The 14054-nt window shown below is 43.6% G+C and overlaps 1 protein-coding gene across 10 annotated transcripts in view; it reads right to left on the reverse strand.

Annotated features, from left to right (window-relative positions):
* The window catches only part of LOC130282073 (alpha-2-macroglobulin-like protein 1), a 137209-nt gene that overhangs the window by 25089 nt on the left and 98066 nt on the right, over positions 1–14054 (reverse strand). For all 10 annotated transcript variants that reach the window (XR_008846234.1, XR_008846236.1, XR_008846235.1 and 7 more), the window contains exons 26-27: positions 9356–9512; positions 5411–5485 (exon numbers count right to left, since the gene is read on the reverse strand). Coding sequence is in view for 7 of the 10 variants with exons in the window: in XM_056529944.1 (XP_056385919.1) it covers positions 5411–5485; positions 9356–9512 (232 nt within the window). In the remaining 3 variants the exon portion in view is untranslated. The remainder of the gene's footprint in view (positions 1–5410; positions 5486–9355; positions 9513–14054) is intronic.

Below are 14054 nucleotides of genomic sequence, written 5' to 3' on the forward strand. Positions count from 1 at the left end.
ACCCATGATTTAAGTTTACATTCTGTATGTGTGTATTTTGATGCGGGCTTAAAGGGGTATTCCATGATTTTATTTTATTTGACTATGCTACAGGGGCTGTAAAGTTAGTGTAGTTCATAATATAGTGTCTGTACCTGTGTGTGATGTTTTTCCCACAATTCTTCTGTGATTTTCACCCCAATATTTATTTTTACCAGCATACAAAATGACTGTTTGCTCAGATTTTTCCCAGGTTGCAATGCGGCCGAGACCTGACATCACTAGTCAGCTGATGACAGGGAGCCTATCTGCTTCAATGGGTGGAGGGATCGCTTGGTGGGAGAGAGATCAATCTGCAACTAATGCAACAGCTGTAGGCACCCTGATTGAAAACTACAGGTCTTTTGAATGGATGTAGCTCATTTATGTTTCAATGCGTGGGGTGGCTGAAAACGGAATTATGGGATTTGTAGGCAAAAAAGAAAACTCAAACAGAAAATACCAGTTCACAAAAAGCTAGCCACAGTATTGTGGTGGACTCACGCCATTTAGCACCAAGACAAGCGCAGATCCTTCCTAAGCATGCCCATTACTGTCTGCCAGGTACGTACTAAAATGAATAATCTGGCGCAAATTTCAAGCCCTTATTTAGGAGATTCTTGCTCTACAGTGAGTTTATGATCACTTAAATTTATAATAGTATTTTTGGTGTACCCTAGTGTATCGTCCCTATTTTCTGTGGCAGTTTTATTCTGTTCTCTCTTTTGTCCTGTTTTCCTACGAATCCTCTTTTTTGGGGGGCTATGGGATATGAAGATTCCAAGTGCTGTGAATCCATATAACCTCTCGACTGTGTCAGCATCAGATGTGAAGTTTGGTTGTGGATCTGACTTTGGTGGGTGGAAACCTGTTGTTACGCCTAGCGCTCCGGGTCCCCGCTCCTCCCCGGAGCGCGTACGGCGTCTCTCTCTCCGCAGCGCCCCGGTCGGTCCCGCTGACCGGGAGCGCTGCACTGTCATGGCCGTCGGGGATGCGATTCGCACAGCGGGACTCGCCCGCTCGCGAATCGCATCCCAGGTCACTTACCCGTTCCCGTCCCCTGCTGTCATGTGCTGGCGCGCGCGGCTCCGCTCTCTAGGGCGCGCGCGCGCCAGCTCCCTGAGACTTAAAGGGCCAGTGCACCAATGATTGGTGCCTGGCCCAATTAGCTTAATTGGCTTCCACCTGGTCCCTGACTATATCTGACCTCCTCCCATGCACTCACTTGCCGGATCTTGTTGCCCTTGTGCCTAGTGAAAGCGTTTTGTGTGTCCAAAGCCTGTGTACCAGAACTTCTGCTATCCACCCTGACTACGAACCTTGCTGCCTGCCCCGACCTTCTGCTACGTCCGACCTTGCTTCTGTCTACTCCCTTGTACCGCGCCTATCTTCAGCAGCCAGAGAGGTTGAGCCGTTGCTAGTGGATACGACCTGGTCACTACCGCCGCAGCAAGACCATCCCGCTTTGCGGCGGGCTCTGGTGAAAACCAGTAGTGACTTAGAACCGGTCCACTAGCACGGTCCACGCCAATCCCTCTCTGGCACAGAGGATCCACCTCCTGCCAGCCGGCATCGTGACAGTAGATCCGGCCATGGATTCCGCTGAAGTTCCTCTGCCAGTTGTCGCCGACCTTCCCACACTGGTCGCCCAGCAAGCCCGACAGATCGCCCAGCAAGCCCGACAGATCGCCCAGCAAGCCCAACAGATTGCCCAACAAGACCACCAGCTGTCGTACTTGACCACCATGACTCAGCAACTCCAGTCGCAGCTACAGCAGATTCAGTCTCAGCTACAGCAGCAGCAACCATCTCCTCCGCCAGCTCCTGCACCTCTTCCGCAGCGAGTGGCCACTCCTAGCCTCCGCCTGTCCTTGCCGGACAAATTTAATGGGGACTCTAAGTTTTGCCGTGGCTTTCTTTCGCAATGTTCCCTGCACTTGGAGATGATGTCGGATCAGTTTCCTACTGAAAGGTCTAAGGTGGCTTTCGTAGTCAGCCTTCTGTCTGGAAAAGCCCTGTCATGGGCCACACCGCTCTGGGACCGCGATGACCCCGTCACTGCCTCTGTACACTCCTTCTTCTCGGAAATTCGAAGTGTCTTTGAGGAACCTGCCCGAGCCTCTTCTGCTGAGACTGCCCTGCTGAACCTGGTCCAGGGTAATTCTTCTGTTGGCGAGTACGCCATACAATTCCGTACTCTTGCTTCTGAACTTTCCTGGAATAATGAGGCCCTCTGCGCGACCTTTAAAAAAGGCCTATCCAGCAACATTAAAGATGTTCTGGCCGCACGAGATACTCCTGCTAACCTGCATGAACTCATTCATCTAGCCACTCGCATTGACATGCGTTTTTCTGAGAGGCATCAAGAGCTCCGCCAGGAAAAAGACTTAGATCTCTGGACACCTCTCCCACAGTCTCCATTGCAATCTGCGCCTAGGCCTCCCGCCGAGGAGGCCATGCAAGTGGACCGGTCTCGCCTGACCCTGGAAGAGAGGAATCGCCGTAAGGAAGAGAATCTTTGTCTGTACTGTGCCAGTACCGAACATTTTTTGGTGGATTGCCCCATCCGTCCTCCACGTCTGGGAAACGCACGCTCGCACCCAGCTCTCGTGGGTGTGGCGTCTCTTGATGCTAAGTCGGCTTCTCCACGTCTCACGGTGCCTGTACGGATTTCGCCTTCAGCCAGCTCTTCCCTCTCAGCCGTGGCCTGCCTGGACTCTGGTGCCTCTGGGAATTTTATTCGGGAGTCCTTGGTGAATAAATTCCGCATCCCGGTGACCCGTCTTGTCAAGCCACTCCACATTTCCGCGGTCAACGGAGCCAGGTTGGATTGCACCGTGCGTTTCCGCACGAAGCCCCTCCTAATGTGCATCGGACCTCATCATGAGAAAATTGAGTTTTTGGTCCTCTCCAATTGCACCTCTGAAATTCTCCTTGGACTACCCTGGCTTCAACACCATTCCCCAACCCTGGATTGGTCCACAGGGGAGATCAAGAGCTGGGGTGCCTCTTGCTTCAAGGACTGCCTTAAACCGGTTCCCAGTACTCCCTGCCGTGACCCTGTGGTTCCTCCTGTATCCGGTCTCCCTAAGGTCGTTATGGACTCTGCCCGCCTTAAGAAGTGCCTCTCCCCCCCTCCCAGTCCACTCAGGCAAGCCTCGGTGCCTCCTCATGGCCCTCGTCCTGGTGTCACACTGCCCCGTGCCAGGCCTCGCCCTCTGCCCTCCCTCCCCATTCCCACTCCTGCTGTACTGCCTGCCGTTGAGGAATCCCTCCATCCTTTCCCGGTGTCCTCATCCCAGGGGGGGCAGTTACCGGACAAAGAGAAGGGGAGACCTAAGGGGGGGGGTACTGTTACGCCTAGCGCTCCGGGTCCCCGCTCCTCCCCGGAGCGCGTACGGCGTCTCTCTCTCCGCAGCGCCCCGGTCGGTCCCGCTGACCGGGAGCGCTGCACTGTCATGGCCGTCGGGGATGCGATTCGCACAGCGGGACGCGCCCGCTCGCGAATCGCATCCCAGGTCACTTACCCGTTCCCGTCCCCTGCTGTCATGTGCTGGCGCGCGCAGCTCCGCTCTCTAGGGCGCGCGCGCGCCAGCTCCCTGAGACTTAAAGGGCCAGTGCACCAATGATTGGTGCCTGGCCCAATTAGCTTAATTGGCTTCCACCTGGTCCCTGACTATATCTGACCTCCTCCCATGCACTCACTTGCCGGATCTTGTTGCCCTTGTGCCTAGTGAAAGCGTTTTGTGTGTCCAAAGCCTGTGTACCAGAACTTCTGCTATCCACCCTGACTACGAACCTTGCTGCCTGCCCCGACCTTCTGCTACGTCCGACCTTGCTTCTGTCTACTCCCTTGTACCGCGCCTATCTTCAGCAGCCAGAGAGGTTGAGCCGTTGCTAGTGGATACGACCTGGTCACTACCGCCGCAGCAAGACCATCCCGCTTTGCGGCGGGCTCTGGTGAAAACCAGTAGTGACTTAGAACCGGTCCACTAGCACGGTCCACGCCAATCCCTCTCTGGCACAGAGGATCCACCTCCTGCCAGCCGGCATCGTGACACCTGTTCTCTTGGTAGGGTAGCCTGTGGAAGATTGTGACATTGGTATTGTGGGTGTGGTATTGGATTTTGGTTCTGATAATGTGTGCGAGGTGAAGACTGCTGTGTTAGGTGATAATATGGATTTCAATAATACATGTGATTCTGGTGATAATTTTGGTAATATCTGTGATTCTGCTGTGGTCTTCTCTTTATGTAATAGGGTGGTTCCCTTTTTTCCTTCGTGTTGATTGTGGTAATGGTTTGTATGTGGTGGGGTTCTGTGTTTTTGACCATCCCCAAAAAAATCCTCAGCTAAAGGAGTAAACCTTTTCTGGAGGGGAATTACACCATGGTTTTTGATTCTAGTTCATCTAATTTTGTACATATAATTTCCTGTTGCTTCTAAAACTCGTTATCTTTATCAAATGTATCAAGGTCTTTCTTGATTTCCCCTATTTCTATATCTAGCTCTTGGATGAGCTCCTGTCTCCTTTTCACCTTTTTTTTTTCCTGTAGTGAGCCAATAAGACATCATACATCAGTTTTAGTGGTCGGTGTGCTGAGGACTGAGAACTCTATTTCCATAGAACTACAATAGAGTTTAGATATATGGGAAATGTTTCGGTGCGCACGCATGGAGTGCCCGGGTGGAAGTCAGATGCCTAAGTGATGAAGTATGGGCGGAAGCGGTCACAGTCATGTGACCACCGAGGCCCAATGATGTGGCAGCGTCGAGACTTCTGTATCCGGTACGTGCGCAAATCGGATGAACTTGCATTGAAATACAGGGGCTCATGAGGGTAACAGCCCCTCCTGATGAAGTAGTTCTTACTACGAAATGGCGTTGAGGAGACGTGAGGGTCCCCATACGGTACACCACTATGTCCAACCCAGATATAAATATGGTTACTTTTTTATTTTTGCACTGTGAGCTTTATTGTATTAAACTGGTATTTGGACGTGGTCTACATTCACTATTATATTATTTGTGACCGTATGGCAGTTATCCTGGGCCATTGTTCTGGGGTATATGTTTTTTAAGGGTTAGGGATTTTGTTCATGTCTCTTATGTTTGATTTTGATATCTAATAAAGCTTTACGAATTTTTTGAATAAGATGGTTACTTTTGTTCAGGTAGCACATGTAGTATATATATATAGCTTTGTAAATTCAGGTTGGAAGCTGTATATAACACAAGACCATCAGAGTGTTGTCCATAACAGCCAAACATATACTATGTGTTCATGTACAGGAACAATATACTAAGTAATTCAATAAAATGTATCAAAATTAATTCAATCTACGTTCTCCAATCTTCACCAACCACAAGACATTGTCGGCTCTTTACTCACATTCCCTGGGGTGCCACTTTCCAGAAGGGCCGCTGTGATGTAAGCGCTGAGGGAGACGTCATCATTTACTCCACCCTGATAGACATAACTTGTTTATATTAATAAAGTCACAGATTATCTGATGCTCCCTCTGAGACAGCACTTTTTTATTGTTACTTATACTTCTATACATATTACATTCTTTTACATAGGGTGCAGTATTATAGTAGTTATATTCTTGTATATAGGAGCAGTATTATAGTAGTTATATTCTTGTATATAGGAGCAGTATTATAGTAGTTATATTCTTGTATATAGGAGCAGTATTATAGTAGTTATATTCTTGTATATAGGAGCAGTATTATAGTAGTTATATTCTTGTATATAGGAGCAGTATTATAGTAGTTATATTCTTGTATATAGGAGCAGTATTATAGTAGTTATATTCTTGTATATAGGAGCAGTATTATAGTAGTTATATTCCTGTATATAGGAGCAGTATTATAGTAGTTATATTCTTGTGTATAGGAGGCAGTATTATAGTAGGTATATTCTTGTATATAGGAGCAGTATTATAATGGTTATATTCTTGTACATGGGAGCATTATTATAGTAGTTATATTCTTGTATATAGGAGCAGTATTATAGTAGTTATATTCTTGTATATAGGAGCAGTATTATAGTAGAAATATTCTTGTACATAGGAGCATTATTATAGTAGTTATATTCTTGTATATAAGAGCAGTATTATAGTAGTTATATACTTGTATATAGGAGAGAGTATTTTAGTAGTTATATTCTTGTATATGGGAGCAGTATTATAGTAGTTATATTATTGTACATAGGAGCATTATTATAGTAGTTATATTCTTGTATATAAGAGCAGTATTATAGTAGTTATATTCTTGTATATAGGAGCATTATTATAGTAGCTATATTCTTGTATATAGGAGGCAGTATTATAGTTGTTATATTCTTGTATATAGGGGCAGTATTATAGTAGTTGTATTCTTGTACATAGAAGTAGTAATATAGTAGTTATATTCTTGTACATAGGAACAGTATTATAGTAGTTATATTCTTATACGTAGGGGGCAGTATTATAGTAGTTATATTCTTGTATATAGGAGCAGTATTATAGTAGTTATAATCTTGTACATAGGAGGCAGTATTATAGTGGTTATATTCTTGTGTATAGGGGGCAGTGTTATAGCAGTTATATTCTTGTATATAGGAGGAAGTATTATTGTAGTTATTTTCTTTTGTATAGGGGGCAGTATTATAGTAGTTATATTCTTGTAAATAGGAGCATTATTATAGTAGTTATATTCTTGTATATAAGAGCAGTATTATAGTGGTTATATTCTTGTGTATAGGAGGCAGTATTATAGTAGTTACATTCTTGTATATAGGAGGAAGTATTATTGTAGTTATTTTCTTTCGTATAGGGGGCAGTATTATAGTAGTTATATTCTTATACATAGGGTGCAGTATTATAGTAGTTATATTCTTGTACTTAGGAGCAGTATTATAGTAGTTATATTCTTGTATATAAGGAGCAGTATTATAGTAGTTATATTCTTGTATATAGGGAGCAGTATTATAGTAGTTATATTCTTGTATATAGGAGCAGTATTATAGTAGTTATATTCCTGTATATAGGAGGCAGTATTATAGTAGTTATATTCTTTTATATAGGAGCAGTATTATAGTAGTTATATTCTTGTATATAGGAGCAGTATTATAGTAGTTATATTCTTGTATATAGGAGCAGTATTATAGTAGTTGTATTCTTGTATATAGGAGCAGTATTATGGTTGTTATATTCTTGTATATAGGGGCAGTATTATAGTAGTTATATTCTTGTACATAGAAGTAGTAATATAGTAGTTATATTCTTGTACATAGGAGCAGTATTATAGTAGTTATATTCTTATACGTAGGGGGCAGTATTATAGTAGTTATATTCTTGTATATAGGAGCAGTATTATAGTAGTTATATTCCTGTATATAGGAGGCAGTATTATAGTAGGTATATTCTTTTATATAGGAGCAGTATTATAGTTGTTATATTCTTGTATATAGGAGGCAGTATTATAGTAGTTATATTCTTGTATATAGGAGCAGTATTATAGTAGTTATATTCTTGTATATAGGAGCAGTATTACAGTAGTTATATTCTTGTATATAGGAGCAGTATTATAGTAGTTATATTCTTGTATATAGGAGCAGTATTATAGTAGTTATATTCTTGTATATAGGAGCAGTATTATAGTAGTTATATTCTTGTATATAGGGGCAGTATTATAGTAGTTATATTCTTGTATATAGGAGCAGTATTATAGTAGTTATATTCCTGTATATAGGAGGCAGTATTATAGTAGGTATATTCTTTTATATAGGAGCAGTATTATAGTTGTTATATTCTTGTATATAGGAGGCAGTATTATAGTAGTTATATTCTTGTATATAGGAGCAGTATTATAGTAGTTATATTCTTGTATATAGGAGCAGTATTACAGTAGTTATATTCTTGTATATAGGAGCAGTATTATAGTAGTTATATTCTTGTATATAGGAGCAGTATTATAGTAGTTATATTCCTGTATATAGGGAGCAGTATTTTAGTAGCTATATTCTTGATCAGTATCATAGTAGTTATATTCTTGTACATAGAAAGCAGTATTATCAGTGCTCAAGTCTTTCAGGAACGCATGGAAATGGAGATCCTGCACTTTTTCCACAGCAGGAACACTGTTCCCATTAGGGCTAGGACTAGCTCTTGATTGGAAATCTTGGGTGAGGTCCCATATTTTTTCCAGCACTTCACCCCTAAGTTTTATAGCAGCTATATTATAATTGTTATATGTGTCAATAGAAGAAAAGTTAATTTTTATTTTAATTACAGCTATTATGAACTACTATTAAGATATTGTGGGAATTGAACATTAAGTTTTGTCTTGCTATACAGTACAGACCAAAAGTTTGGACACACCTTCTCATTCAGAGTTTTCTTTATTTTCATGACTATGAAAATTGTAGATTCACATTGAAGGCATCAAAACTATGAATTAACACATGTGGAATTATAGACATAAAAAAAAGGGTGAAACAACTGAAAATATATCATATTCTAGGTTCTTCAAAGTAGCCACCTTTTGCTTTGATTACTGCTTTGCACACTCTTCGCATTCTCTTGTTGAGATTCAAGAGGTAGTCACCTGAAATGGTTTTCACTTCACAGGTGTGCTGGTGTGGAGGAGGAGGTGTGCTGGTGTGGAGGAGGAGGTGTGATGGTGTGGGGGGCTTTGCTGGTGACACTGTTAGGGATTTATTCAAAATTGAAGGCATACTGAACCAGCATGTCTACCACAGCATCTTGCAGCGGCTGCTATTCCACCCGGTTTGCGTTTAGTTGGACAATCATTTATTTTTCAACAGGACAATGACCCCAAACACCTCCAGGCTGTGTAAGGGCTATTAGACCAAGAAGGAGAGTGATGGGGTGCTGCGCCAGATGACCTGGCCTCCACAGTCACCGGACCTGAACCCAATTGGGGTGAGCTGGACCGCAGAGTGAAGGCAAAAAGGGACAACAAATGCTGAGCATCTCTGGGAACTCCTTCAAGACTGTTGGAAGACCATTTCAGGTGACTACCTCTTGAAGCTCAACAAGAGAATGCCAAGAGGATGGAAAGCAGTAATCAAAGCAAAAGGTGTCTAGAACCTAGAATATGACAGATTTTCACACTTGTTTGTTATGTATATAATTCCACATTTGTTAATTCATATTTTTGATGCCTTCAATGTGAATCTACAATATTCATAGTCATGAAAATAAAGAAAACTCTGAATGAGAAGGTGTGTCCAAACTTTTGGTCTGTACTATACGTGTCTTGCTTTAAGAAGTTGGCAGGTTCTGTGCTACATGATGAGTAGCTCCTATCCTTATTATTCCAGCATTACCTTCATGGCTGATTGAAATAGTTTCCCTCGACTGATGAAGCAGCCATCAACTCCCTGCTGTAGACCAAGCCAAGTCACAGCCTGGCTCAGGACGTCATCATCAATAAATATGTAGTTTTTAGCCTGGGAGAAACACTTTATCACAAAAGCAGTGAGCCTGGGGACATAGAGATTATTATTAGTGACCAGTAGGATGTAAAGGATAAGGATGTCACAGGACAATGCAAAAATGAAATATAGGAAAATATGGAGGGTAACAGACATTCTTCAATATAGAAATGAATTACTACATTAAAAATAAAAGAAGGAAGGTATGTAGAAGAGAACAAAGAACTAGATGACTTCTGTTCAGTGTTTACAAAAGAAAATGAAGGGAAATGACCTCAGTTAGGAAGGAAGACTAATACATCTTTTGTTGCATGTGTCTTTAGAGAGAAAGAGGTTCTAAGTCAGCTGTTTAACCCCTTAAGGACACATGACGTACTGGAACGTCATGTGTCCACTCCCGATCTATAACGCGTGGCCACGGCGTGGCCCCGCGTTATAGCGGGTCGGGCCCGGCCTCTAACAATGGCCGGGACCCGTGGCTAATAGCGCGCGGCATTGATCGCTGTGCCGCGTGCTATTAACTCTTTAGACGTAAAGTGAAACCGAAAGCATGCCGGCTAGCTCAGTGGGCTGTTCGGGATAGCCGCGGCGAAATCGCGGCATCCCGAACAGCTTACAGGACAGCGGGAGGGCCCCTACCTGCTTCCTCGCTGTCCGATCGCCGAATGACTGCTCAGTGCCTGAGATCCAGGCATGAGCAGTCAAGCGGCAGAATCATCGATCACTGGTTTCTTATGAGAAACCAGTGATCAATGATAAAGATCAGTGTGTGCAGTGTTATAGGTCCTTATGGGATAACAATGATCAGTGTGTGCAGTGTTATAGGTCCCTATGGGACCTATAAAAGTGCAAAAAAAAAAAAAAAAGTGAACAAACATCATTTAACCCCTTCCCTATTAAAAGTTTGAATCACCCCCCTTTTCCCATTAAAAAAAAAAAAAAAACAGTGTAAATAAAAATAAAAATAAACATATATGGTATCGCCGCATGCGGAAATGTCCGAATTATAAAAATATATCATTAATTAAACCGCACGGTCAATGGTGTACGCGCAAAAAAAATCAAAAGTCCAAAATAGTGCATTTTTGGTCACTTTTTATATCATGAAGTCCTATCAATGCAAAAATGGTACCGCTAAAAACTTCAGATCACAGCGCAAAAAATGAACCCTCATACCGCCCCATACACGGAAAAATAAAAAAGTTATAGGGGTCAGAAGATGACAATTTTAAACGTATACATTTTCCTGCATGAAGTTATGATTTTTTCCAGAAGTACGACAAAATCAAACCTATACAAGTAGGGGATCATTTTAACCGTATGGACCTACAGAATAAATATCAGGTGTCATTTTTACCAAAAAATGTACTACGTAGAAACGGAAGCCCCCAAAAGTTACAAAATGGCGTTTCTTTTTTTCAATTTTGTCTCACAATGATTTTTTTTTCTGTTTCACCGTAGATTTTTGGGCACAATGACTGACGTCATTACAAATTAGAATTGGTGGCGCAAAAAATAAGCAACAATATGGATTTTTAGGTGCAAAATTTAAAGAGTTATGATTTTTTAAAGGCAAGGAGCAAAAAACGAAAATGCAAAAACGGAAAACCTCCCGGTCCTTAAGGGGTTAAAGGTAAGACAAATAAGTCACAAGGGCCTGATGGGATACATCTGAAGATATTAAAAGAGCTTAGTGGTGAACTAGCAAAACCACTAACAGATTTATTTAACCAATCACTGGTAACAGGATGTGTTCCAGAAGAACTGAAAATAAGCAAATCTTGTGCTCATTCCTAAGAAATGTAGTAGGGAGGAATCAGGCCACTATAGGCCAGTCAGTCTGACATCAATAGTGGGGAAATTAAAGGAGTACTCTGGGATAAAAAAAAAATGATCCCCTATCCTAAGGATAGGGGATACGTTTCAGATCGCGGGGGGGCCGACCACTGGGGCCCACACGCAATCTCCCATACAGGGCCCCAGCAGTAAGTGGCAAAGGGGCATGGCCGTTGCATTCTGCAGTCTCCGCCTCTGCCATAGAAAGGTATTTTAGGGGGCCTGTCGGCTGCTGCATCTTGCGGTGATCGAAATGCTCTATTTCGGCAAATAGCCGAGGCCCCGTATGGGAGATCACGGGGGACCCCAGTGGTCGGACCCCCAATGATCTGAAATTTATCCCCTATCCTTAAGATAGGGGATAAGTTTTCATATCCTGTAGTACTCCTTTAATGGAAACCATACTGAAGGCTAGGATTGTGGGATGCCTAAAATCCCATGGATTATCTGTCAAACTAATCTTTTTGATTTTTTTTCAATTGGGTGACTAAAATAATAGATGGCGGAGGGACAGTAGACATCGCACATTTAGATTTTAGTAAGGCTTTTGACACTGTCCCACATAGAAGACTTGTCAATAAACTGCAGTCATTGAGATGGACTCCCATATTGTTGAGTGGATTAGGCAGTGGCTGAGTAATAGACAACAGAGGGTTGTAGTCAATGGAGAATATTCAGAGCAACATCTTGTTACCAGTGGGGACCTCAGGGATCTGTACTGGGACCAATTTAGTTTAATATCTTTATCAGCAATATTGCAGAAGGTCTCAATGGTAAGGTATTGGTCTTTTTGCTTAGGGCACAGAGATTTGTAATAGGGTTGATGTTCCTGGAGGGATCCGCCAAATGGAAAAGGATTAAGGTAAACTAGAAGAATGGTCAGAACTCTGGCAACTGACATTTAATGTAGATAAGTGCAAGATAATGCACCTGGGGCGTAAAAACCCAAGGGAAGAATATAGAATCAATGATACATGTGTCTCAGTTTGTCTATGCAGTACGATGGGTTTGGCTTTGCATTTGGAGTCTGGAAGAGGTCCATGAGGTTGCATGGCATCCAGTGGGAAGGGAAACATATGGTTTGGCAGTGTTGACTGCTCTTTCTACTGCTTTAAGTCAATGTTATAGTGCAGCAGGGAATTCTAGCAGAATGCTTTGGTGTATATGTGTGAGGTATTAGCAGTAAAAAGAGGGAAGTGCTCATGGGTGTAAAGGGAGAGGTATTAGCAGTAGATAGGGAAGTGCTCTTGTGTGCATTGGGAGAGGTATTAGCAGTAGAGAGAAACATGCTCATGGATGTAAAGGGAAAGGTATTAGCAGTAGAAAGGGAAGTGTTCATGGGTGTATAGGGAGAGGTATTAGTAGTAGAGAGGAAAGTGTTCATGGGTGTATAGGGAGAGGTATTAGCAGTAGAGAGGGAAGTGCTCATGGGTATAAAGGGAGAGGTATTAGCAGTAGAGAGGGAAGTACTCATGGGTATAAAGGGAGAGGTATTAGCAGTAGACAGGGAAGTGCTCACGCTACTGTACAGAGGACTGGTGAGACCTCACTTGGAGTATTGTGCACAGTCCTGGAGGCCATATCTCAAGAAGGATATAGATATTTTGGAGAAAGTTCAAAGAAGATACTAAACTAGTACATGGATTACAAGGTAAAACTTACCAGGAAGGGACCTTAACATGTATAGAAGAAAGACGAGACAGAGAGATGTGATATACATAAAGGGCATTAACTCTGTAAATCAGGAGAAGAGATTTATATAGGAGAAACCTATCACAAGAGGACATAGTGTTAAATAGAGGGAGAAGGTTTCTGCAGTAATATAAGGAAGTATTTCTAAACCGAAAGTAGTGGATGCATGGAATTGCCTTCCTGCAGAAGTGGTAGCTGTACATACAGTGAAGGAATTTTAGCATGCATTGGACAGGCCTAAGACTATCCTTCATATAAAATAGGGATAGAAATAAGGTTATCCTTCATATAAGGATAGGGATAGACATAAGGCTATTCTTCATATAAGATAGGGATAGGCACAAGGCTATCCTTCATATAAGATAGGGATAGGCAAAAGGATATTGTTACGCCGAGCGCTCCGGGTCCCCGCTCCTCCCCGGAGCGCTCGCTTCTCTCTCGCTACCGCAGCGCTCCGGGCAGCTCCACTGACCCGGTGCGCTGCGATACCGTCTCCAGCCGGGATGCGATTCGCGATGCGGGTAGCGCCCGCTCGCGATGCGCATCCCGGCTCCCGTACCTGACTCGCTCTCCGTCTGTCCTGTCCCGGCGCGCGCGGCCCCGCTCCCTAGGGCGCGCGCGCGCCGGGTCTCTGCGATTTAAAGGGCCACTGCGCCGCTGATTGGCGCAGTGGTTCCAATTAGTGTGTTCACCTGTGCACTCCCTATTTATACCTCACTTCCCCTTCACTCCCTCGCCGGATCTTGTTGCCATTGTGCCAGTGAAAGCGTTTCCTTGTGTGTTCCTAGCCTGTGTTCCAGACCTCCTGCCGTTGCCCCCGACTACGATCCTTGCTGCCTGCCCCGACCTTCTGCTACGTCCGACCTTGCTTCTGTCTACTCCCTTGTACCGCGCCTATCTTCAGCAGTCAGAGAGGTTGAGCCGTTGCTAGTGGATACGACCTGGTCACTACCGCCGCAGCAAGACCATCCCGCTTTGCGGCGGGCTCTGGTGAAAACCAGTAGTGACTTAGAACCGATCCACTAGCACGGTCCACGCCAATCCCTCTCTGGCACAGAGGATC

The sequence above is a fragment of the Hyla sarda genome, chromosome 7 (genome assembly GCF_029499605.1).
Source record: "Hyla sarda isolate aHylSar1 chromosome 7, aHylSar1.hap1, whole genome shotgun sequence".
NCBI lineage: Eukaryota > Metazoa > Chordata > Amphibia > Anura > Hylidae > Hyla > Hyla sarda.